Source organism: Hippocampus comes, unplaced genomic scaffold (genome assembly GCF_001891065.2).
Source record: "Hippocampus comes isolate QL1 unplaced genomic scaffold, H_comes_QL1_v1.1 scaffold191, whole genome shotgun sequence".
NCBI classification, from domain to species: domain Eukaryota; kingdom Metazoa; phylum Chordata; class Actinopteri; order Syngnathiformes; family Syngnathidae; genus Hippocampus; species Hippocampus comes.
The window spans coordinates 236687-261345 of record NW_017805151.1 but is presented as its reverse complement, the minus strand read 5'-3'; the positions used below and the strand labels follow the sequence as shown (position 1 = coordinate 261345).

At 39.8% G+C, this 24659-nt stretch overlaps 1 protein-coding gene across 3 annotated transcripts in view; it reads right to left on the bottom strand.

Annotated features, from left to right (window-relative positions):
- phf2 (PHD finger protein 2) overlaps positions 1 to 24659 on the bottom strand; it is a 107735-nt gene that overhangs the window by 61514 nt on the left and 21562 nt on the right. For all 3 annotated transcript variants that reach the window (XM_019868224.1, XM_019868222.1, XM_019868223.1), the window contains exons 4-12: positions 23397 to 23557; positions 21147 to 21288; positions 20864 to 21050; positions 20016 to 20178; positions 19007 to 19094; positions 18801 to 18907; positions 3412 to 3503; positions 3239 to 3328; positions 1961 to 2302 (exon numbers count right to left, since the gene is read on the bottom strand). In XM_019868224.1, coding sequence (XP_019723783.1) covers positions 1961 to 2302; positions 3239 to 3328; positions 3412 to 3503; positions 18801 to 18907; positions 19007 to 19094; positions 20016 to 20178; positions 20864 to 21050; positions 21147 to 21288; positions 23397 to 23557 — 1372 coding nt within the window. The remainder of the gene's footprint in view (positions 1 to 1960; positions 2303 to 3238; positions 3329 to 3411; positions 3504 to 18800; positions 18908 to 19006; positions 19095 to 20015; positions 20179 to 20863; positions 21051 to 21146; positions 21289 to 23396; positions 23558 to 24659) is intronic.

Here is a 24659-nt window from a genome sequence, read left to right as displayed (position 1 = left end):
TCTCTCTCTCTCTCTCTCTCTCTCTCTATATATATAGATAGATATATTTATAGATATATAGATATATAGATATAGATAGATAGATAGATAGATAGATAGATAGATAGATAGATAGATAGATAGATAGATAGATAGATATATCCATCATTGTTCTGTGAAGCAAGGGCAGAGTTACAATATTTTTTTGTCGAATATGGTAAAAGTGTTGTTAGTTTTTTTAATCAACTCAACAGTATATACTGTATATAGCATTTAAAAAATTATTCAGACAACAAACAATAAAACAAATGAACAACAAAGACAATAAAAAGCAAACTATACAAGAAAACTAATGCATAAAAAGACAGTAAGAAGCACAAAAACAGTAAAACTAAAATCAAGACTGATGCTGAGTCAAAATCCAAAGAATAAAAATTAGTTTGAAGACAAGTTTTAGAGACAGGCAACGAGGGAGCTTGCCAAACATTCAGCGGGAGGTCATTCCAAAGGGACCAGCAACGGAAAAGTCTTGATCCCCTTTGAGCCTCCACTTAGGCCTCAGTACCTGTAATATGTCTATCTATCTATGGGCAAAATTTTGACATTCAAAAATTCATAATTCACTTCCTGTTCATTTTAGCATGTCGCTGCAATGAACTTTTTTGTACATCTCGGCGTGCTACACATGCCTTGCCAATTTTCCTAGGCCTAGGTCAAATGTACCAGGATTGTTTTTTTTTTTTCACAGTAGGCGGCACAACAGAGCCATTTTGTTTTCACCGTTTTTGACAACTTTAAAATACAAAATTTTTCACCAGGCTCAATGACTGTGCTAAATTTCTAACATGCTCAAGCCCCCAAAATACAACTCTTTTCGGGTCAAAAAAAATTACAAAAACATTAGGGACCTCAGAGCAGTCATTGATCGGGTCCTCATAATAAAAATAATAATTTCTACAAAAACAATAGGGACATCACAATGGTCACTGCTGAGACTTTAATAATAGTAAATAATAAGAATAATAATTTCTAGATAAACAATAGTCAACTTGCAAGGTTCACTGCTCGCGCCCTAATTATACCAGGGCTACACAATGGTATTGCAATAAAACAATCACAATATTGCTGTATGACATTAAATTAATATTTAAGACAAGGTGCATGGCCATATGAAAAACAAATTGCTCACTTCTGATGTGCAGTATGAAACCCTATGATGAGCTAACTAGCAGAGTTCTCTGGGGCAGCCATCCGCAGTGACGGGTCCACTCTTTTTTTTTTTTTTCACCACAGACCACGAGTACATCAGAACGTATTTTGATGGACTGGCGAAGCCGTGTCGCAGAGACATGGAGATAACCGTTTCACTGGTGGCTCTACTGTGCGCATTGGGCCACTGTTCTCACATCGAACATAAAGTTAGTCGGGAGCAAGCCAAGTGAAGCCGGCCAAGTAAAGCCAGCCATCACACAAGTCATACTATCCACTAATAACAATGCCTGACCTAACTTTTGTTTTGAAGTTGGCCCTCGTAAGCAATCACTGTGGCGGCTGATTTGACTTCGAACTGAGGCTGGCCTGACCGCAGTGAGGCTGACTGACTGAGTGGCAATATGCTTTGCTGCGCAAAAGTGCGATGACTGACTTAAACTGGAGTGCAATATTCGATTTCCAGTGCTCATGCCCACCTTCACACACACACACACACACACACACACACACACACACACACACACACGCACACACACACACATACAGTGGTCGATTGGTGCGCATGTTTATCTCACAGTGCCGAGGTCATGGGTTTGATTCGGGCCCCGCCCTTCCTGAGTGGAGTTTGCATGTTCTTTTTTTTTTTCCAATGATAAGTTATTTCAGTGACCACTTGTTTTTTTTTCCTTTGACAGAAGTGGACCAACAATTTATTAACTGTACTAAACTGAAAAAAAAAATAATCATAATAATCTGCCAATCTGCTTACCTTTGGCTTCTTTGGCTGTTCCATCTTACTTAAGATGTCCTTTGCATGGGACTCCAGAGCTTTGAAACTAGAGGATTTTGGTGGAGGGGGTGAATCTTGTATATTTATAATTTTCTTCTTATCGCCGTCTTTGGCCTTGAGTGATTTCGGAGATTTCGGAGTCATGGTCGACTTTGGGGGGTTATGTGGCCTATGGGGTTTGGCAGGGTTGTAGACTTTCTTTCTGACTATCTCAAAGCTCGGTGAGGGAACCTGAGCTGGTGAAACAGGATCTTCAGGATCAGAGTGGGGTGATGGAGGGCCCTCCAATGGCACCTCACTCTTCATGGCCTTAGTCGCATTCTTGAGACAGAAACAGAGCAATGACTGAATCATCTTTACATAAATCAACCAACAGGACATTTACATTTGAAAGTAATTGATTAGTTTGGTTTTAACAAGCTGGTTATAGTTTATATACTGAAGTTACCCTATGGAGTGTTCAATAAGCCAGTGGGGTTCTCTTAGGCAGCGGTCCCCAACCTTTTTTGTGTCACGGACCAGTTGAGACAAGTATGTGCTGTTCGTGGACGGGCAACCATTATTTCCATTCCTTTGAAATTGCCACTTTTAAAGCACTGGTAATTATTACATAATTATCAAGTAATTTAACATTTTCTAACATGCATTTTTTTCATTCATTTCATAGAGTTTTATTCAACAGTGCAACAAAAGTAGTACAAATAATACAGTGAACTACTAAGAAATAAGAAAAAGGAATAATAAATACACCTTTTAATGTAAACAATCATTTTTAAGTAATGTTACTACAAACGGCGTTAGCATCATCGCTACTTGCAAATGTGACTGATCAAGAGATGACACGATTATTGCTTCATTTTAGAGTGATATAGGTAAAGAGATATTTTAGAGGGTAATTGCACATTTACAGTACTGACAAATTAAATCAAATTTATGTAACATGTCAACAAAAACGTCATTACCTCTCGAACTGAGCCATATTTTAGCAAATCGAATTGTAATCCCGCTAAGTCGAACCGAATCAAATCGTTCCAGTTTCAAATCAAACCATCCTTGCATCGTTTTGCACTCCACATGTCATCTTTTTGTGGAGGGATACACACCCCGAGATTTTTTACATTACAATGTGATCATGTTATTAAGAGGTGGATTAGGTAACTTAAAATACCCACTGAAGGCTCAGGTCCAAAAAACACTGCCTGCCATTGTGTTTAATTTTTTATATTGTGTAATCTTTGGACCAAACAATACAAGTACCTCTGAGATTCTAATCTCTCTGGCAAGATCTTTGATGAGCTGTAAGGGTTTCATGTTTTCTGGAAGCTCATCTTCATGTTCTAAGAGGGCCTTCGAAGAGGAAAAATACATATTAAAATGTTTCGAAAATAAAACATGATAGACAACATGTATCCAACCCTTTGTGTTCATACCTGCTTTTTTGTCCATGCTCTGAAAGCTCCGTTGATAACTTTGGCACCATGGATCAGATATGGTGCTGGCTGCTTATTTGATTTATGTAAGCCTGCAAAAACAGAAATCAACAGTTATTAATTACTGAAAAAATACTACTACCAGACTATTCTAAAGTGCAGGATGACCAAAATGAGGAAACATTCCAAAGAAAGACCAACAAAGGGTGCTTATTGTATTGTTTATGTACAGGTAAGATTGTCCCTGATTTATCAATTCTCAACTCAAGTCAACTTTATTTGGACAGCACCTGATCATACAACATTCAAAGTGCTGTTCAGTTTAAAATAAACCAATAAAACTTGACAACAAATAAAGACCCTCTGCCCCCACCTTACGTGCCACCCACGCACTCCCTCCTCTTGACATTCACCCAGCCAACGGACCTCCCCCCCCAAATAAGCACATTTAAACCATTAACTAAAAATAAATGGCTAAAAACATGCCTGAGCGCAGGCAATAAGAGTGAGGATACGCCATTTTCATGGGGGCGTCCCCACCAGTCACAATGCCCAGCTTCCAGCTGCAGGGACCTCAACACAGGGGCAATCCCAACTCAGGCAGACGGAGGGGTCCCTCTTCCGCTGAGCCAGGACCTCCCCATGGGCACCAACCCAACCAGAGTTAAACATAGCTCTGAGTGTTGCTGGCCCTCAGTGGGGAACACTGAAGTTATAACAGCATTAAATAAGATAATATGAAGGTAAAAACAATGAATTAAGAACAGAATAAGATGATGTGGAGCCAAAGGCATGAGTATCAAACACCTAAAACAGAATAGGAAAATGACAAAATAACCAAAATAAGGACGACCTTGTATCAAAAAAAAAAAAAAAAACATAAGTCTGAATAAAATGAATGAGCAAAAGATAACTATAATAAAAATAAATAAACCAAATAATAAAAATCAGCCAAATGCTAAACTAAAAAGGTGGGTCTTTTGAGTCTCTTTTTAAAATATCAACGTTCTCCAGCAGGCCATTCCACAAATGTGTGCCGTAAACTTTGAACAATGCCTCACCGTGGAGTTTAACTTCTGGGATTGTTCAAAGGCCAGTGTCAGAGGACTCCAGGTTACACAAGGGTTGATAAAGTAAAAGCAAATCAGATGAATAAGAAGGACTATTAAGAGTTTTATAAATCAGTAAAAGAACCTTAAAATTTATCCCAAAACACAGAGGGAGCCAATGCGACTTTATGACGCGCTTGTGGTCTTTGAACCAGTGGCACCAGTCAATCGTGATATACAGTGGAGTGAAGAAGTACAGTATTTGATACACTGCTGATTTTTTAAGTTGCCCCACTTTCAAAGGAGGTAGAGATCTGTAATTTGTACCTAAGGTACTCTTCAACCACGAGGGACAGACTCGAAAACAAAAATGGATGGGGCCGTGTAGCGTGAGATCTTGGCCAACAATTTCCTTCCCTCAGTAAGAGTATTGAAGATGGGTTGTGGCTGAGTCTTCCAGCATGACAACGACCCGAAACACACGGCCAGGGCAACGAAGGAGTGACTCCGTAGAACGTATTTCAAGGTCCTGAAGTGGCCTTGCCAGTCTCCAGACGTGAATCCAATAGAAAATGTTTGGAGAGAGCTGGAAGTCCGTGTTACCCAGAGACAGCCCTGAAACCTGAACACTCAGGAGAAGATCTGTATGGAGGAGTGGGCCAAAACCCTGCTGCAGTGTGTGCTAGCCTGGTGAAGAACTATACAAAACGTCTGATCTCTGTAGTTGCGAACAAAGGTTTCTGTACCAAATATTGAGTTCTATTTGTCTGATGCATCAAACACTTATGTCCTGCAATAAAATGTAAATTAATTATTTAAAAATCATCGACTGTGATTTTTGGGATTTTACAGACCTCTACCTTCTTTGTAAGTGGAACACTTCAAAAAACAGCAGTGTATCAAATACTTGTTCTCCCCACTGAATGGTTAAGACATGTTTGTAAACAATCAGGACGTCGAAGGCTTTGAAACGGAATGGAGGACATATAATTACCACTCAAATGCCCGAGGGTTATTTCAAATGCGCCCACCATCGCAGATATTTAGTTACATTTTTACTGAGGAACTCCGGGTGCACCTCGTTACTGAAACCAAGGTTTTTCCTCCGTTCAAAATTACGTGGCGGCCGCCTCCAGATAATTTTGTGCCGCACCCAGCCAGACCGATTGATATTGGTCAATACAGCGTAAAGCTCCAGCTGTGCTGATTGAGCGATTGATATTCCTCTGCGGCAGCGATGTATTTTAACTGCAGTTGCAGCGTTGTGCCACTATAGAGGCGATATATCAACAGCTGTGCACAGGAAAAACCTGAAGCACCTACCGAAGAATAAACAGATCGCTCGGCGTCCTGATTTTCCCTAGCGGAGTTCACAGACAGGTAAATATTGCCTGATTTGTTTTCAATTCATGTAGGTCGTGTTCAGTCAAATAAAAGTTTTCATTCTAATCAACGTAATGATGATTTTTCACGTTGCAGATATGGCAGGGAAAATCAGCCACTCGCGAGGAGGAAAGCCAGCTCCAGAGCTTAGAAAATAATTTCCCTGGACAAGACAGCAGCACAGGTGGACATGAACCACAGAGTGCTCATTGTGCTTCCCGTGCAAAGAGATTATTACAGACAGAACAAAAATCTTCAAGATGTAGTTTCCCAACACATGTCGCAGGACAAGTTAATGGCAATATGGAGGTGAGATCAGTAATAATAAGAATGAATTTTGATAGTGCAAAAATAACAAATAATCGCTGTCTTATATTACGTTATGCCTCATTAAGTATTCAAGAACAGCACGTATTATTCGGGCCCGAGCAGTGACCGCTATGAGGTCCCTATTGTGTTTTTTTTTTTTTATTCACCCAGCCAACGGACCTCCCCCCCCAAATAAGCACATTTAAACCATTAACTAAAAATAAATGGCTAAAAACATGCCTGAGCGCAGGCAATAAGAGTGAGGATACGCCATTTTCATGGGGGCGTCCCCACCAGTCACAATGCCCAGCTTCCAGCTGCAGGGACCTCAACACAGGGGCAATCCCAACTCAGGCAGACGGAGGGGTCCCTCTTCCGCTGAGCCAGGACCTCCCCATGGGCACCAACCCAACCAGAGTTAAACATAGCTCTGAGTGTTGCTGGCCCTCAGTGGGGAACACTGAAGTTATAACAGCATTAAATAAGATAATATGAAGGTAAAAACAATGAATTAAGAACAGAATAAGATGATGTGGAGCCAAAGGCATGAGTATCAAACACCTAAAACAGAATAGGAAAATGACAAAATAACCAAAATAAGGACGACCTTGTATCAAAAAAAAAAAAAAAAACATAAGTCTGAATAAAATGAATGAGCAAAAGATAACTATAATAAAAATAAATAAACCAAATAATAAAAATCAGCCAAATGCTAAACTAAAAAGGTGGGTCTTTTGAGTCTCTTTTTAAAATATCAACGTTCTCCAGCAGGCCATTCCACAAATGTGTGCCGTAAACTTTGAACAATGCCTCACCGTGGAGTTTAACTTCTGGGATTGTTCAAAGGCCAGTGTCAGAGGACTCCAGGTTACACAAGGGTTGATAAAGTAAAAGCAAATCAGATGAATAAGAAGGACTATTAAGAGTTTTATAAATCAGTAAAAGAACCTTAAAATTTATCCCAAAACACAGAGGGAGCCAATGCGACTTTATGACGCGCTTGTGGTCTTTGAACCAGTGGCACCAGTCAATCGTGATATACAGTGGAGTGAAGAAGTACAGTATTTGATACACTGCTGATTTTTTAAGTTGCCCCACTTTCAAAGGAGGTAGAGATCTGTAATTTGTACCTAAGGTACTCTTCAACCACGAGGGACAGACTCGAAAACAAAAATGGATGGGGCCGTGTAGCGTGAGATCTTGGCCAACAATTTCCTTCCCTCAGTAAGAGTATTGAAGATGGGTTGTGGCTGAGTCTTCCAGCATGACAACGACCCGAAACACACGGCCAGGGCAACGAAGGAGTGACTCCGTAGAACGTATTTCAAGGTCCTGAAGTGGCCTTGCCAGTCTCCAGACGTGAATCCAATAGAAAATGTTTGGAGAGAGCTGGAAGTCCGTGTTACCCAGAGACAGCCCTGAAACCTGAACACTCAGGAGAAGATCTGTATGGAGGAGTGGGCCAAAACCCTGCTGCAGTGTGTGCTAGCCTGGTGAAGAACTATACAAAACGTCTGATCTCTGTAGTTGCGAACAAAGGTTTCTGTACCAAATATTGAGTTCTATTTGTCTGATGCATCAAACACTTATGTCCTGCAATAAAATGTAAATTAATTATTTAAAAATCATCGACTGTGATTTTTGGGATTTTACAGACCTCTACCTTCTTTGTAAGTGGAACACTTCAAAAAACAGCAGTGTATCAAATACTTGTTCTCCCCACTGAATGGTTAAGACATGTTTGTAAACAATCAGGACGTCGAAGGCTTTGAAACGGAATGGAGGACATATAATTACCACTCAAATGCCCGAGGGTTATTTCAAATGCGCCCACCATCGCAGATATTTAGTTACATTTTTACTGAGGAACTCCGGGTGCACCTCGTTACTGAAACCAAGGTTTTTCCTCCGTTCAAAATTACGTGGCGGCCGCCTCCAGATAATTTTGTGCCGCACCCAGCCAGACCGATTGATATTGGTCAATACAGCGTAAAGCTCCAGCTGTGCTGATTGAGCGATTGATATTCCTCTGCGGCAGCGATGTATTTTAACTGCAGTTGCAGCGTTGTGCCACTATAGAGGCGATATATCAACAGCTGTGCACAGGAAAAACCTGAAGCACCTACCGAAGAATAAACAGATCGCTCGGCGTCCTGATTTTCCCTAGCGGAGTTCACAGACAGGTAAATATTGCCTGATTTGTTTTCAATTCATGTAGGTCGTGTTCAGTCAAATAAAAGTTTTCATTCTAATCAACGTAATGATGATTTTTCACGTTGCAGATATGGCAGGGAAAATCAGCCACTCGCGAGGAGGAAAGCCAGCTCCAGAGCTTAGAAAATAATTTCCCTGGACAAGACAGCAGCACAGGTGGACATGAACCACAGAGTGCTCATTGTGCTTCCCGTGCAAAGAGATTATTACAGACAGAACAAAAATCTTCAAGATGTAGTTTCCCAACACATGTCGCAGGACACGTTAATGGCAGAGGTGAGATCAGTAATAATAAGAATGAATTTTGATAGTGCAAAAATAACAAATAATCGCTGTCTTATATTACGTTATGCCTCATTAAGTATTCAAGAACAGCACGTATTATTCGGGCCCGAGCAGTGACCGCTATGAGGTCCCTATTGTGTTTTTTTTTTTTTTGGAAAGAATTTTTTTTTTTTTTTATTATCATGAATGCGGCCCAAGCAGCAACCTCTCCAAGGTCCTTAATATTTTTTGAAAAATTATTATTATTATTAGGGCCAGAGCAGCGAACTGTGTATTCATAGGAATTATTATTATTATTATAATTATTTTTATTGTTATTATTATGACCTGAACAGGACCGTTGCGGGGTCCCTGTTGTTTTTGTAGTCTAAAATGTACAGGAAGTGAGCTATGAATTTTTGAATGTCCAAATTGTGCAAAAATGGGCCCATTTTTGCACAATTAAATACTTTGGCACCTTTGTCCGAGAAGATTCCTCATTGGCAATACCATCTTGAGACCTGGGACAAAAACATTGGAAAAAAAATGTGCATTTTTAAAAAACGTTATGACTGGTGTGTTTAATATTTCTTTCCCCATAAAAGACCAAACGCCTTGATAACTCCCCTGCACATCACAATCTTCACATGTATATCAATGCTCATGACTTTAATACATCTACGTGACAATACTTTGTTATAATTATTGTACCACGTGGTGGTGACAAGAAATGTCTTATTTTACATTTTAATGTATTGCACCCATTGAACGAATCCAACTAATAATTTATCATAACAATAATAATGTTTTCAGGTTGTGGCAATTTATACACATGGTTTGAGGATTGGAGGGGGGTGGCGGGGGGAAGCATGTGCAGGAGAGTTATTTAGCCTTTCCTCTTTTTAAGTGAGGAAAACAAACTTTGATGCCCCAACCTTGTCATATAGTATTTTCAAAAACTCAAAAGTATGTTGTTGTCCGAAGTCTTTGAGAACAGCCGAATCCTGAAGTCAATTGGATGAAACCTCTTGGACAAGGGTGCAAAAATATGACCGCTGTAAAGTGTGCAAAATTGTACACTCAAAAATTCACAGCTCACTCATTTTATTCATTTCATTCATTTTATACGATGCCCGCAATGGACTTTTTTGTATGTCTCAGGGTACACATGCCTGACGGGTTTTTTTTGGTTGTTTTTATTTTTATTTTTTGGTAGGAGTAGGTCAAACATACTGGGATTGTTTTTTATTTTTCCACGATAGGTGGCACTGCAGAGCCATTTTGTTTTCATCGTTGTTCAACAGGGTGTGCCAGGTTTGTTGATTTTTCATGGATGTTTAGGTCCCCAAAAATCCGCTCTTTTTCAGAACAATAAATAAACAAATAAATAAATAAAATCATGATATTATGATTTAAAAAAAATAATAATTTCAACAAAAACAATAAGGACCTTGCAGCGGTTGCTGCTTGGGCCCTAATCATTGTTTCTACAAAACCAAAAGGGACTTCGTAGCGGTCGCTGCTCAGGCAGTAATAATTTCTACAAAAACAATAGTGACCTTGCAGCGGTTGCAGCTTCATCTCTAACTAGAGCTGCGAGGAGCAATGAGGGCCCTAGTAGCCTCGCCCACTTTGGGGCACTGGCATGCCGGGATTCTGTCACATTGGGGAACTGGCACATTGAAATGTATTTATTTAAAATGGCACAATGAACCTTTAAAATATTGATAATATATATAAAATATTATATATATTTTTTTTAGGCAGGTCTGAAATTGGTGTAAAATTTCAGGAGCTTTCATGCATGTTTGTACTCTCATCTGTGGGCTATTCTCAAGGGTTCTTTTTTGTATTTGGATGCGAAATGCAATTTTGAGATACTCCTTGTCCATTTGGAGATTTGAATCATGGGATGTCGCCAATCTTTGTCACCTCGGGGTCTGTGAAGGCCTTTGAGACCCTTTTGTGAGTAAGAGCTATGCAAAAATAAACAAATAAATAAATAAACAAACAAACAGATTTGATTTTCCTTTAGTTTTACATTGGGTAAAGGTTTTGAGTCATGTTAAGTTTTTCTTAGCAATGGGCACAAACCCATTGGAAATAATTCTTCATACACAATATCTGCTATGCCCATATGCATAAATGATCTTTCCTTACTTGAAAACAAAATGGTGCTTTAAATGCTTTAGGTATATTCACTTTCAATATCTTTAAATGAACCATCTAAATTTTGAAGTACACCAGATGTAGAAATCTCTTGGGGGGAGTTCAATAAAATATTGTCTCTTTAAAAGTTGGAAAATGAGACAAATTATGAAACGAAACTATTCATATAGCATATAAATGACATCTGCTACATTTCAAAATTACTTTAAAGTGTCTTATTTGCAGACGACAACTCTTAACTGTTCTGCAGAAAATCTGAAACAGCTTCTGACTACTGTGGGAAATGGACTGAAAATATTTTAAAGATGGTTTGGCAATGATCACAATTTTTTTTATTTTTGGGGGGGTGGGTTGGCACTCGACCAGCTAAACACCAAGTTAAAACTATGTAGTAATTGATGCAAAACTAAGTTGGAAATCACATATGGATAACGTCAAAAGGAAAATGTCAAAAATTGCAGGGATCCTGTACAAAATCAAGGATGTCTTGAACAAGAAGTCATTATACTAATTATATTGTTCACTATAATTAGCGTACCGGACCTGCTGTGTGGAAATATGGGGAAATGTCACTCAATCAAATGCTCTCCCTGTTTTCAAACTCCAAAAAAGAGCAATTGGAATTATTAATCAATCAAAATCTACTCAACCGCTATTTATCAAAATTAAACACAGAAATTTTATGACTTGATTGAGTTTAAAACAGCACAAATAATGTACAAAGTACACAATAACCTGCTCTGCCACACTACCGTATTGGCCCGAATATAAGACGGCCCTAATTAAAAGACGACCCCCTTTGTTCAAGACTCAAGTCTGAAAAAAGACTTTTTGAACACCAAATTAATTTTTATACAGAAAATAATTACAGTACATCTGAAACAAATGATTATAACAATATATTTGAGAGAAAAAGCATGCTATTTTTCCTCATTCAAATCTTAATATCTGAACATTTAAATATGTAAACTAAAGTGCAATCACATTCGAAAATGAATGGCTTCTCATTTTTGAAATGTAAATTACATCATAACTTCTCCTCAGCTGCCGGTTAACCTGGCCGATCTTTGACCCACTTTTCTCCAGATTGTTGCTACGTTTCTCCATTTTCTGTTATCTCTTCTATTATTTTCTTCTCTTTTCCTTCTTACGGCTATTTTTTATTTTTCTTCTTCGTTCTACCACTATTTTTATTTTTATTCTTCGTGGCAGGGGTTCACTTTGGCCTGGGGAGTCAAGTTCAGCATTCGCTTCAAGGATATCTGGCACTATCTAGCGTCGTGAATGGGTATAATGTCTAGACCCCCGAATATAAGACGACACCCACTTTTTCAGTCTTATTTCAATGCAAAAAACACCGTCTTATATTCGGGCCAAAACGGTACTGAGAAGCTGTTCGAAGTTAGAGTTGCTTTGACCTAAGGGGTAAAAGCCTCTTCAAAAAAAGTCAAAAACAAGAACAAAGTTGTATTTCTGAAGGGAAAAAAATTACTCCCTTTTACTTCCCATCAAATTTTGTTATCTGTTTAAATGTTCAATAAACAAACAAACAAACAAAAATAGCAGACATCCGGTTGAGGGTATGGCTCCAACTGGGCTGTTATATGCCTCCTAATTTCATGAATCGAGGTGAAACAGAACTTGGACTGCAAAATTACACAATAATTTTTTTGCCACTTCTGATGTAAGTGCTAATTTATAAAAACATCTGTAGATGAAACATCCACAGTTTCAAGATAATCATTTAAACTATCTAGGAGGAACTCTTTAAAATGTGACCTCTAACAGCGAAAAATTGGGTCAGATTTAAAAGAAAATTCAAAATGAAGAACTTCCTGTTTGGTATAGCAAATGGCTTTCCGTACATCTTGGTGACATGTACCACAGAGAGTGCTTCTTTAAAACTTTCTATGCAACAGATGAGAACAAAAGATTTTTTTCCAACGCACACACTAATAAAAAATGTATATTGTCAGGCGTGATGTGTGTCCAAAGTTTCACGTTTTGACACATTTGTAACGCCTTTATGCCTAAGGATGCTTATATTTGCGCAGGGAAAAGTCCACCGTTCTATTTCAAGAAGCCATCACTCCGTTGGCTCAGCAGTTTGCGAGAGTGATCATAACGAGCCCTCATCATCCTTAGCGCCACACGTATGTCGATGTGGCATGCTTTTGTTTTCAGGTTTGCAAGACATAAGGTGACTGGTTGCTTGCAAAGCTTCCTCTGTCTACAGTGCCGTGAAAAAGTATTTGCCCCCTTCCTGATTGCTGTGTTTGCATATTTATTCATTGAGTTTTTAGTTCATCAAACCAATTTTAATATCACACAGAGACAACCCAAGGAAATACAAAATGCATTTAATAAATGCCAATTTAGTTTATTTAGTTTATTTAGTTTATTGAGGCACAAAAAAATCGAAACATAGTTGTCCGGATGTGAAAAAAGTACTGGCCCCCATCCATCCATCCATCCATCCATCCATCCATCCATCCATCCATCCATCCATCCATCCATCCATCCTCTAACGCTTATCCCGGGTCGGGTCGCGGGGGCAATTGCTTTAGCAGGAAGCCCAGAGTTCCCTGTCCCCAGCTACTTGTTTCAGCTCTTCCCGGGGGTCCCAAGGCATTTCCAGGCTAGCTGGGAGACAGTCTCTCCAGCGTGTCCTGGGTTGTCCCTGGGGCCTCCTTGAGGTGGGACATGCTTGGAACAGCTCACCAGGGAGGCGTCCAGGAGGCATCCTAATCAGATGCACGAGCCACCTCATCTCGCTTCTCTCAACGTGTACGAGAAGCAGCTAGATTCTAAGCCCCTCCCAGATTACCGAGCTTCTCACCTTATCTCTAAGGGAGAGCCCGGACACCCTGTGTGGGAAACTCATTTCGGCTGGTTGTATCTGGGATCTCGTTTTTCCGTTCAAGACCCATAGCTTGTAACCATAGGTGAGGGTAGGAACGTAGATTGATCAGTAAATCGAAAGCTTCGCCTTTGGCGTCAGCTCCTTCTTCACCACCACAGATCAATACAAAGTCTGCATCACAGCAGATGTTGCACCGATCCACCTGTTGATCTCCCGCTCCTTCCTGCCCTCACTTGTAAACAAGACCCCAAGATACTTAAACTACTGCACTTGGTAAGATCTCTTCTCTGACCTGGAGAGGCCAGTCTACCCTTTTCCGATTGAGGACCATATTCCACCTGAACCTAATAATGGGCTGTGTGAGTTTGCAATAATTGGTGATGAGTCTTTCACATCGCTGTGGAGGAATTTTGGCCCACTCTTCTTCGGAGAATTGCTTCAACTGCGCTATATTGGAGGGTTTTCTAGCATTAACTGCCTCTTTAAAGTCACACCACAGCATCTCAAATGGATTAAAATCCGGACTTTGACTTGGCCACCCCAAAACTTGAATTTTGTTTCTTTTTGAGCCAATCAGAGGTGGTCTTGCTGATGTGTTTCGGGCCGTTGTCCTGCTGCATGATCTAAGAGCGCTTGCGTTTGAGAGTGCAAACTGATGGTCGGATGCATGGCTTCGGGATTTTATAGTAGACAGCAGAATTTATTGTCCCTTCAATCACAGCAAGTTGTCCTGGTCCTGAGGTAGCAAGCAGCCACAGAGCATCAAACTGCCACCATCATGCTTCACTCTTGGTATCGTGTCCTTTTGATCAAATTCTGTGCCATCTCTACACCAGATGTAAGAGGCCACACATCTTCCAAAAACTTCCAATTTTTGACTCATCAATCCACAGAAGGTTTTTCCAAAAGTGTTGAGGATCATTAAGATGTCTTTTGGCAAATGTGAAACAAGCCTTTGTGTTCTTTTTGGACAGCAGTGCTTTTTCGCCTAGGAACTCTCTGATGGATGCCACGGAGGCCAGAGCTGATGCAACCAAGGAACAGCATGAGTCGCCTCTCCTCTCCATATAAGTGCCCTCAATTAATCTGTAGTGATTTGGCGCAATTGCAAGTTCCTAAATGATAATGACTTAGTTCATTTCTACCAATTCACCATGCAGTGAGCTATCAAGCTATGACCATAGTCTGAAAAAAAAACTGCATCTTCCCTGAAGTATTTCGTGCTTTTTTTTGTTGTTGTTGTTTTTTTGGGTTACAATGGCTTTGATGTGTGCAGCATGAGAGGTGCACAAAATACAAAATACAAAAGGCAAAACAGGGGGAACTGCCGCCACATCAACAAGTGGTGGAATGGCGAACTACACTCAAATATGACAAGGAGATTTGTATATTCTTTAGCCACATTGGCTAAAAGGTTTCCGGACCATGGGCCAACACTGCATTGCCCAAGTAGAGAGTGCTAAAATTCCAGAAGAACGCTGCCAGAAGCTGGTATTTGGCCATACATCCCATTTGCAGCATGTAACAACAAAAAACAACAACAACAGGTTGTTTTAAGATTAATTATGATCTATAATTAATTGATCAAATTAATCTATATTTTAATCTCATCTACAAATTGCTGAGAAAACCCCTATTTTCATTTTAAATTCATTACATTGTTGAGGCAGATCAAAAAAAACAAAGTATTTTATTGTTTTTTTTAAATAGACTTGAACAGATGCAGTGCTAGCCATTTACTTTCTGCTGTATTTGTGACTAGTCGCAAGTCCTACCTGCGCCCTTTAGTTTCAACCACGAGGTGGAATATCACTGTTTTGTTTGTTTTTGTAAATCTCCAAATAATTGCAAAATAAAAATAAAATAGAACATCAGGTCCTTAAAAAGTGCTTAGGTTAACATGTCAAAAACAGGAAGAACACTTTTTCGAGCAATACCAGTACTGAACACTGAACTTGCTTCGGATAATAAAAAAATCAATAAAAGAGACCCTTAAAACACACTGCTGTAAGTTAGCACTTCAGAAATAACACTGTCCATCGTTACAAAATAAAGTGCTGAAATAAACATCAATCCCTTCCAGTAGGCTCCAGAGGACACAGCACCTATGCTGATTTCATGCCTCGCATGCGGTGTGTTCTCCTTGAGTTTAAGTTTGGCGAAGAGCTTGCTATGGCTCACTATATTGCTTACACTTTCGATGCTAACGTAAGCTCTGGCTGCACTCACGACTGGGTGCTTTGCATTGATGTGGTTGGCTAAACTCGAGCTGCTTCGGTGGTCAGCAAACTCCTTCTTACACATTAGCCACAACACTCTACATTTATCAATAGTCCTGTCAGGGTGTTTTTGGAATGTACATTTTTCATTCATTGGGCTGATAACTCTCACATGCTCCTCCATGTTCACCTCTCCCTCCGCTGCTTAGCTGGCCCTCCTAACTCGAATGAGAGTCAGTTTATGCTAAACAAGCCCAAACATAATGACAGCCAATCAAGGTCCGCTTCAGGCTGTGACTGACCATTGTTTCCCACCATCAACAACTCGAACACATGAAGCCAACACATAAAAATGGATATTATATCAAGAGGCAACCCACCAACAGAGACAATAAAGTTAGAGATATATGCAGAGAGAGAGAGAGAGAGAGAAAGGGGAAGAGAGAGAGAGAGAGAGAGAGAAAATAAAGAGAGAGGAGGAGTGGGGGGACAGAGAGAGGGAGGGGGAGACTAATACACAGAGTGGGAGAGAGAGAGTGACAGAGAGAGTGGGAGAGAGACAGACGGAGAAAGAAAGAAAGCAAGAAAGAAAAAATGAAGGAAAGAAAGATTATGTTGGTCTCAAATTTCTATGTCCATTTATCAAAGGGCATGTAAAGGTCTCAGCAGGGCTACAATGCATTCACTCACTATTTGTTTGCTCAGGCAAGGAGGTCAGGAGAGAGAGATTTACAAAGTACCTGTATGTTGAAATGGCTTGAATTATTACCTTTGTGGAGCTATTTAATCTGTTATTTTCGTTTATCATTACAGTATGTAATTGGTGTACATAAATGTCATTTTTAATCAGGGTTGAATTATTTTGATTGCACCTGCATGTCTTGCTGGCATCAGTTCAATGGGTGGTTGAATATGGTGCAACCACAGCCCTCATTAAGGTGGAATCAAAAGAACGCTAATGATGTATTTCATCTTCAATTTCAAACAAACTGTGTTCAACAAATTTCTACCTCTAGAATAAATTCCTGAAATGCTAAAATAAATGTTCCCTCTAAATTGTGCGTGTGAGCAATTGCACACTGATTCCACCCTCACAGCCTCCCTTGGCAGAAATAGCTGAAATCAAGCGTTTGCAATAATTGGTGATGAGTCTTTCACATCGCTGTGGAGGAATTTTGGCCCTCTTCTTCGGAGAATTGCTTCAACTGTGCCATATTGGAGGCTTTTCTAGCATGAACTGACTGTTTAAGTGCACACCAAAGCATCACAATTGGATTCAAATCCAGATTTTGACTTGGCCACTCCAAAACCTTAATTTATTTTTTTTTCGCCATTCAGAGGTGGACTTGCTGATGTGTCTCCGATCGTTGTCCTGCTGTATGAGCCGAGAACTCTTGAGTTTGAGGACGCAAACTGATTGTCGGATCTTCTTCTTCAGAAATTTCTGGTAAACAGCAGAATTCATTGTCCCATCAATCACAGCAAGTTGTCCGGGTCCTGAGGTAGCAAATCAACCACAGGCCATCACACTGCCACTGCCATGCTTCATTGTTGGGTTAATGTTCTGTGCCAATTTTACCCAAGACGTAATGGGCTGCACATCTTCCAAAAAGTTACATTTTTGACTCATCAGTCCACCCAATGTTTTTAAAAAAGTCATGAGTATCATCAGGGTGTCTTTTGGCAAATGTGAGATGAGCCTTTGTGTTCTTTTTGGACAGCAATGATTTTTGCCAGGGAACTCTCCCCCCATTTTTGGCTTGTGTCTTTATTATGATAGAGTCGTCAGCAGTGACCTGAAATGAGGCCAGCGAGGTCTGGAGTCCCTTGGGTGGTGTTCTAGGTTCTTTTGTTCACCTTCTCGAGGAGTCATTGTCGTACTCTTGGAGTAATTTTAGCTGGTCAACCACTCCTAGGAATGTTTGCCACTTTTTCCAGTTTTAACCATTTGTGGCTAATGGCTCTGACAGTGGTTTGCTGAAGCCCCAGAGACCAGGAAATGGCTTTGTAACCGTTTCCAGACTGATAGTTTTCAATAACTTTTTTCTAATTTCTTCTTGAATTACCTCGGATCGTGGCATGATGTGTTTATTTCTTGAGATCTTGTCGCCTCCTTCACTTTGTCTGACAGATTCTATTTATGTGATTTCTTAATTCAACAAATGTGGTGCTAGGGTGTTGCGTGGGAAGTTGAACTCAGCTTTCACAAAACTGTCATAGTCACAGTCACTTTGTGATTTAACAAGTGGGTGGAATTAACTTTTCACATAGGGACCGGTAGTTTTGGACTTTTTTTTTGTGCATTCATAAATTAAAATGGCATTTCGAAACTGCATTTTATATTTCCTTGGGTAGTCTCTGTGTGATAATATTGAATTGATGAACTGAAACGTTTGTATGTGATAAATATGCAAAGAACACAGAAATCAGGAAGGAGGCAAACACTCTTGCACTGCACATCATCTAACTTGTTACGATCTTACGGGAATTGCACAGGTGTGATATTGGTTTGGCCACCATGTGTGTGTCTGATTTTGCTCACTGTGGTCCCAGCGAAACAGAGTCTGGGTGAATGCTCAGATGCATGGAAAATTAGAGGGAACATTGCTTATCATAAACATGGATTTTAATGCACTGATGGCACTGAGGTCGCTACACAATAAAAAAGGAAACAATTAGTGTGACAACAGAAACTAGTGGTTATCCCACTGCACTCACAATTGCCTCCAAAAGTATTGGATAAACGAGGCCAAAATCTTTATCCAAACTTGGAAACATTTAGGTGTGACATCATAAAATGAATAAGGAAAGGGTTTTGCCCTTCAACTTTTATCTCCACATGTAAATTTGGATTGTCCCATTACAGAACATATCACAGCAAAATGTGGCATGTGACTTTCCATGAAATTAAGCGTTCACCTTTGAATCGTTCAAGGAGATGACGTCCCACGTACCAACATGCTGTCTCAAAGTTGGGAAATGGGGTGAGGGTTTTCACCTTTAGTCGCTTCTCAATGCCATTTGCTCTAAGGAAAATCAACAGAACTGCTTTAGCACAAGTGTAGACAAAATGCTATCAAACAACAATGCAAGGCAGAATAAAGGGTCCTTTTGTGTGTGCAGACCTCATCTGCATCTCCACGCTCAGGTTGTGGACAAAATGGCCAGAGAAAGCCAAGCAGTCAACCGGTGTCAGAATTGCATTGATCCAACCTGAACAAATGCAGACATCATTTCAAAGAAAAGTAGAAAACAAACAACTGTGTATGATATCATAGATAAGATACACATCACACTGAAGGTAGCCAACTCATTTTTAAATGGAGCATTAATGCAGCATTAAAATAACATACAACCAACAACATTAATTAAAAATACAGAACTCTATAAATGGTTAAAATTTTCCACCCGATTTATTCTTGAAATTGGGGAAGAGAAATCTGATTATGATTTTGTAGAAATTAAGAAGTGTCTGTATGAGATTTGTGGGCGCACAAAAATATGTCTCGATAAATAAGTCAATATTATTCATCCAAGCACAATTTTCTTTCTATTAGTTCATAAAAATGTGTTTAGGCTATTATTTTTTTCAGTAAATTAAAGGAAAAAATATTAAGAATAGTTTCCTAAATTTCATTCTAAAAAATACATCCAGCCTCAGTGAAAATATTGGACATGTTTGCATGCTACTGGAAAAAGAAGATGCATAGAAACATTTGACTGGTATTCTCCAGACTGTCATGGTTCTGTTTGTGACCGACAGGTGGCACTGTAGGGCTTCGCTTGCACCTGCACACCTGTTAGTCATTGTGTCATTAGTTTGTTTAAAAGGACGACCACTCTGTGTCGGGTCATTGTTTATTGCTGTCACTGTTTTCTGTTGGTGATTCTGTTCCTGTTAGTCTTTTGCTTCTGTGATGGGTTTTTGTTTGTTACTTTGGATTCTTGCTGTCTTCAGGTTTATGTTCTGGATGTAGTTTTCTCAGTGTTTAATACAATTTGTCAAGTTCACCCTGCTCCTCCCTCCTGCCTGCTTTTTGGGGTCCTCCACCACCACGCATCGTGACACAGACTACTAAATTATGATTATCAAAGCTTACATGACGAGAAGGTATGTAGGTTTGTAGTTCTAACCTGATGGAATGAACAAGGTCTGTCCTTGCTTCAGACAGCATTTGTAACATTTGTCCACTTGGTCAGCAAAGAACATTTCACTGTGATTTGATGATGACCTCCAGCGCTCATATAGCGAAAGGTTGGCAGAGGTGGGCTTGATGAGAAAGAAAATCTTTTCTCCCTGGAAATACAGAACATCCATTTTTTTCTACCAGCAAAGAATAAAGTGTTTTGAGAAATTTGAAAGAAAACTGCTGCAATCTGAACACTGGGTACATTCACACCAAAATCAATTGGTACCTTTAATTAGGGCTGAGTATCGACTCAAATTTCCAAAATCGATTAGATTCACAAGCCCGATTCAATTCAATTTGCGATTCACTTTAGTTTTCTATTGAGTTAAGGATTTTACATAGGACCAATTTTACTTTCATATTGAAGATATTCTCCAAAGTAAAGCTGCAAATATTCGAAAGTTCTTACATTCAGAATTGAACCCATTGCTGTTACGTTATTTCAATCAAGTTTTAATGAACAATACCTGATCAAAACAATAATTTAAATAAATCCCAACCACAGGACAAACTGTGGAAATAAAGTGGCAAAAATACACTGTAAATTCAAGACATTCACATTCCTCTCTTTGGGTTTTTTTTTTAAATGAAAAATCTGCCTTCAAGCTTGTTGACGCTGATTTCAGTGCTTGCGCCATGTTTTGACAGGCTACTCTCACATAGTCACGAGAGCTCACATGACATCACATAAATTTATGGGGAAAAAAACATTAAAAAGGATTGATTTATTGTTTTATGAAAAGGGGAAAAAATCGATCCGATTTGATGAATTTTTTTAAAAGCCAGTCATACCTTTAATACATGATACCAGACAGAGGCACCACCACATTCAATGTGGAAGTCTGTGTAGCTGTCTTTGACACAGATCAGACAGTATTTGGTGACTTTTGGCTTTCCAAGCAGAGCATCGTCAGGCCAGTAGTTTTCAACCCAAGACAAACTCTGCACAATTTGAGGACTCTCCACAATACTATTCATCCTGTTCAAGAGAAAAAGTACAACATGAATTTAGGCATGGGCACTTTGAGACTGGCAAAATTGTACGACATTTTAAAGTTCTCCAATGAGTGTGTACCTTGAATCAGAGAACTCCAGATTGATTATATTTAAGACTTTCTTTCTGTTTGTGCTGTAATAATAATCGACGAATTCTTTAAGCTTCATCTTACTATCAGTCTGTTTAGTGACATCCACAACATCAACTGCGACGTCAGGACCTGAGATGTTTTAAAAAAATAAAAAAAAGGCAAAATTACAACTGTTCAGAAAACATTCATTCATTCATCAATATATTTTAAAGTAAATTAAAACCCCAAACACATTTTTTTCCCAATCTGGGCAGAACCAATAATCTTCTCTTCCTTTTGGCTTGCCGCGTTAGGAACCACTAACAGCCAATCATCCTTTTCAATCCCACCCTTTCTTTTGACATCTCTCATCTAACACCATGTACACTCATGTCTTCCCTCACGACGTCTATCAATTCTCTTTTCCGTCTCTTGCTCTCTTTCCTGTCAGCTCCATCTAAGTTTACCTTCTCTAATTTCGGCCCCAAAACATTTAACCTTGGCTGTCCCTCTGATGATCGCGTTTCTTATCCTATCCAACTTTGTCACTCGTCAAGAAAACTTCAACATCTTCATTTCTGCCACCTCCAGCTGTGCTTCCTCTTGCCTCTTGAGTACCATTGTCTCCAAAAGTTGGCCAACCTCACCAATGTCTTATAAACTTTCCCGTTCATCCTAGCAGAGACTCTTCGACCACATAAACCACCTGACACTTTTCTCCACCCATTCCAATCTCCTTTACAGTGCGTGACTCCACCTCTCTAAATCAGGGGTGCCCATTACGTCGATCCTGCTCGACCGGTAGATCTAGGACTGGTCCCAAGTAGATCCGAGGGGTGTAGAGGAGAAAAAAAACAAAACCATATGTGTGTCTTTGTACATGTGAACATATTTTTTGTGTGAATGTACACTGCACCCTAATCATCCTATCAGTCTCATTTTCACCAAAAAATATTTCTAAAATAAAATAAAGCAGGTACATCTTTAAACGGTGGCGCGTGACCTACGTCACCTGAAGATGTTAGCGCTCAGGAGTCTGCAATTGCAGCTTGTGATCAGAGCTGTTGCGCTATATCTTTTATCGTCATTATTCTCATTCAGAGTTTGCTTCGTGTACAATTCACCGAGGGCACGGGCAAAGAATAGGAATCTAGAGGGCTCAGGGAAGCACTTTAAAACTGTACGTGTGAGTTACGATAGTTAACAGGCTGCAAAAGTGCATCACATGCCTCCGTGTCGGGCTGTTTCTCATCATGGCGTGCGTGCGTGTGTCCGTGCGCGGTAAGGGGCAATCCCGGGAGGTTGGTTGATCGAAAAGTCGATCTTCGGTCCAAAAAGTTTGGGCACCCCTGCTCTAAATGTTCCTCCACTTGTTCACTGCTTTCACAGCAGATCACAAAGTCACCAGTGAACATCATGGTCCATGGGGATTGCAGTCACAGCTCACATCTGTCACCCTATCCATTTCGCTTGCAAAGAGGAAGAGGCTTAGAGCTGATCCCTGATGCAGTCCCACCTCCACCTGAAACTCCTCTGTCACACATACAGCAGACCTCATTACTGCTCTGGTACTCTCATACGTGCCCTGTACTGTACTAACATACTTCTCTGTCACTCAAGATTTTCTCATGTGGTGCCATAGTTCCTCTCTGGGTACCTTGTCCACTGGCTTTCTCTAGATCTATCAAGACACAAATCACCTTATTCTAATGTTCTCTGTACTTCTCCATGAATACCGTCAAAGACAAATAATGCATCTGTGGTATCTTGGTATGTAACCATACTGCTCACAAAAGACTAGGTGAGATGTATATATATATATATATATATATATATATATATATATCTTCCTAACCTCTGCATACTGATCACTGTGTTCATTATGAGACAAAGTCAAGGCTGGGTATGCATAGCATTTTTTTCCAAAGCCCGATTCTTTCTGTGTTACATGTGCACTTACTTACTGTTAAGGTTTTTAAAACAGTGCCTGTCAATTTAATAACAGTTTCATGGTGATGTTTATTTCATTCATTTAATTATAAATGATATGGAATTTAAGTTAGAACAAACTGAATTGACTGACAACAGGGATTGTGTTTGACGTGTGGATTGTGGTTGGTTAGGAAATGGCAAGAGGTCCCAGGAATATTCAGATTGTGTAAGCATATTCTTGCGTTCATGCTTTGTCTAGTATGACAAAAACAGTATTAACATTTCTCTGAGAACAGTATAAATGAAGATAAGCAGTCATTTCTTACCAACATAATTTTCCACATCGCTGATGTAAAATGTGGGAGGTGGCATAGACATGCCCAAACCATCTTTTTTCTGAACCAGGATGGGGTCCTCAAAACCGATCTCTTCCAGGTAATCCATTGTCAGCTGACTGCCACTTAGTTTAACAACAATATCCTCAGCACTGGAAAAAAAGCACACAATCATGTCAAAAGCTTTGCGAAAAGTGTGGGTTCATGCACTCTATTGCCTTTTAATGAACTTGTAATGTAGTGTAAAGATCACAAAAGTTTCTTTATTAAACAAGAGCAGAGCAAGACATTTGAAATTATTGAAGAGCACCCTCTAGTGTAAAATGTCGACATGAACACCCTTTGTCATCATTTCTAATGCTGTTTCTGTGACTGGCAACTTTATGTCCACAATGTTTCAGGCGTTATCTGCTCAAGTAGGAGTGTCAACCGGTTTTCATCACAGGCCACACAGTATTAATGGTTGGTCGCAGAGAGCTGTTATTAAAGGCCAAGTGTGAAGTAAAATTGGCCAACCATGTTTTTGAGTAATATCAACGGCTGAACAATTATAAGCATATTTCCGTTATTTTTTTGTTAACGCAACCCTTCCAGATTCTTTGTTTAACCCATAGCAACGCCCTTGACAACGAAAATGCTTTTCTTCGGCAATCTTCGGAAATGACGTCACATGGAGAACTGCGAGGGAAGTCCTTCCAATGAACAGCATTGTTGCATTGCTTGTTGGTAAGATGCCACAGCGGTATGTGGCGATGTATCGTTTGCAATCGACAGAAAAGTTGTACCAGTGGCCGAAGGATAGCAGGACACTTAAATGGAGATCTTTTATTTGCACGAAGCGAATGAATTTCACGCCATCATGACGAGTGTTCTCTGCCATCTCCACTTCAAAGATGACTGCTTTCTCAACCGGTCTGCTTATGATCAAGCATTTGCAAAAACGTAAGCGTGATTTTTGGATAGATGATGATGATTTTGTCAAAGCATAGCTGCCAACACTTGTGGAATGAACAATAGCATAGCTGCCAACTCTTGTGGAATGAACAGTAGAAGGTAGCGACGTTAGCCGAAAGCTAACTCGAGAAGCTAGCAACGTTGAACAGAAGCTAGCGGCGTTAGTTTTGGGCTCGAGGCAAACGAGCTGATGATTTTGCCAAAGCATAGCTGCCAACTCTTGTGGAATGAACAGTAGAAGGTAGCGACGTTAGCCGAAAGCTAACTCGAGAAGCTAGCAACGTTGAACAGAAGCTAGCG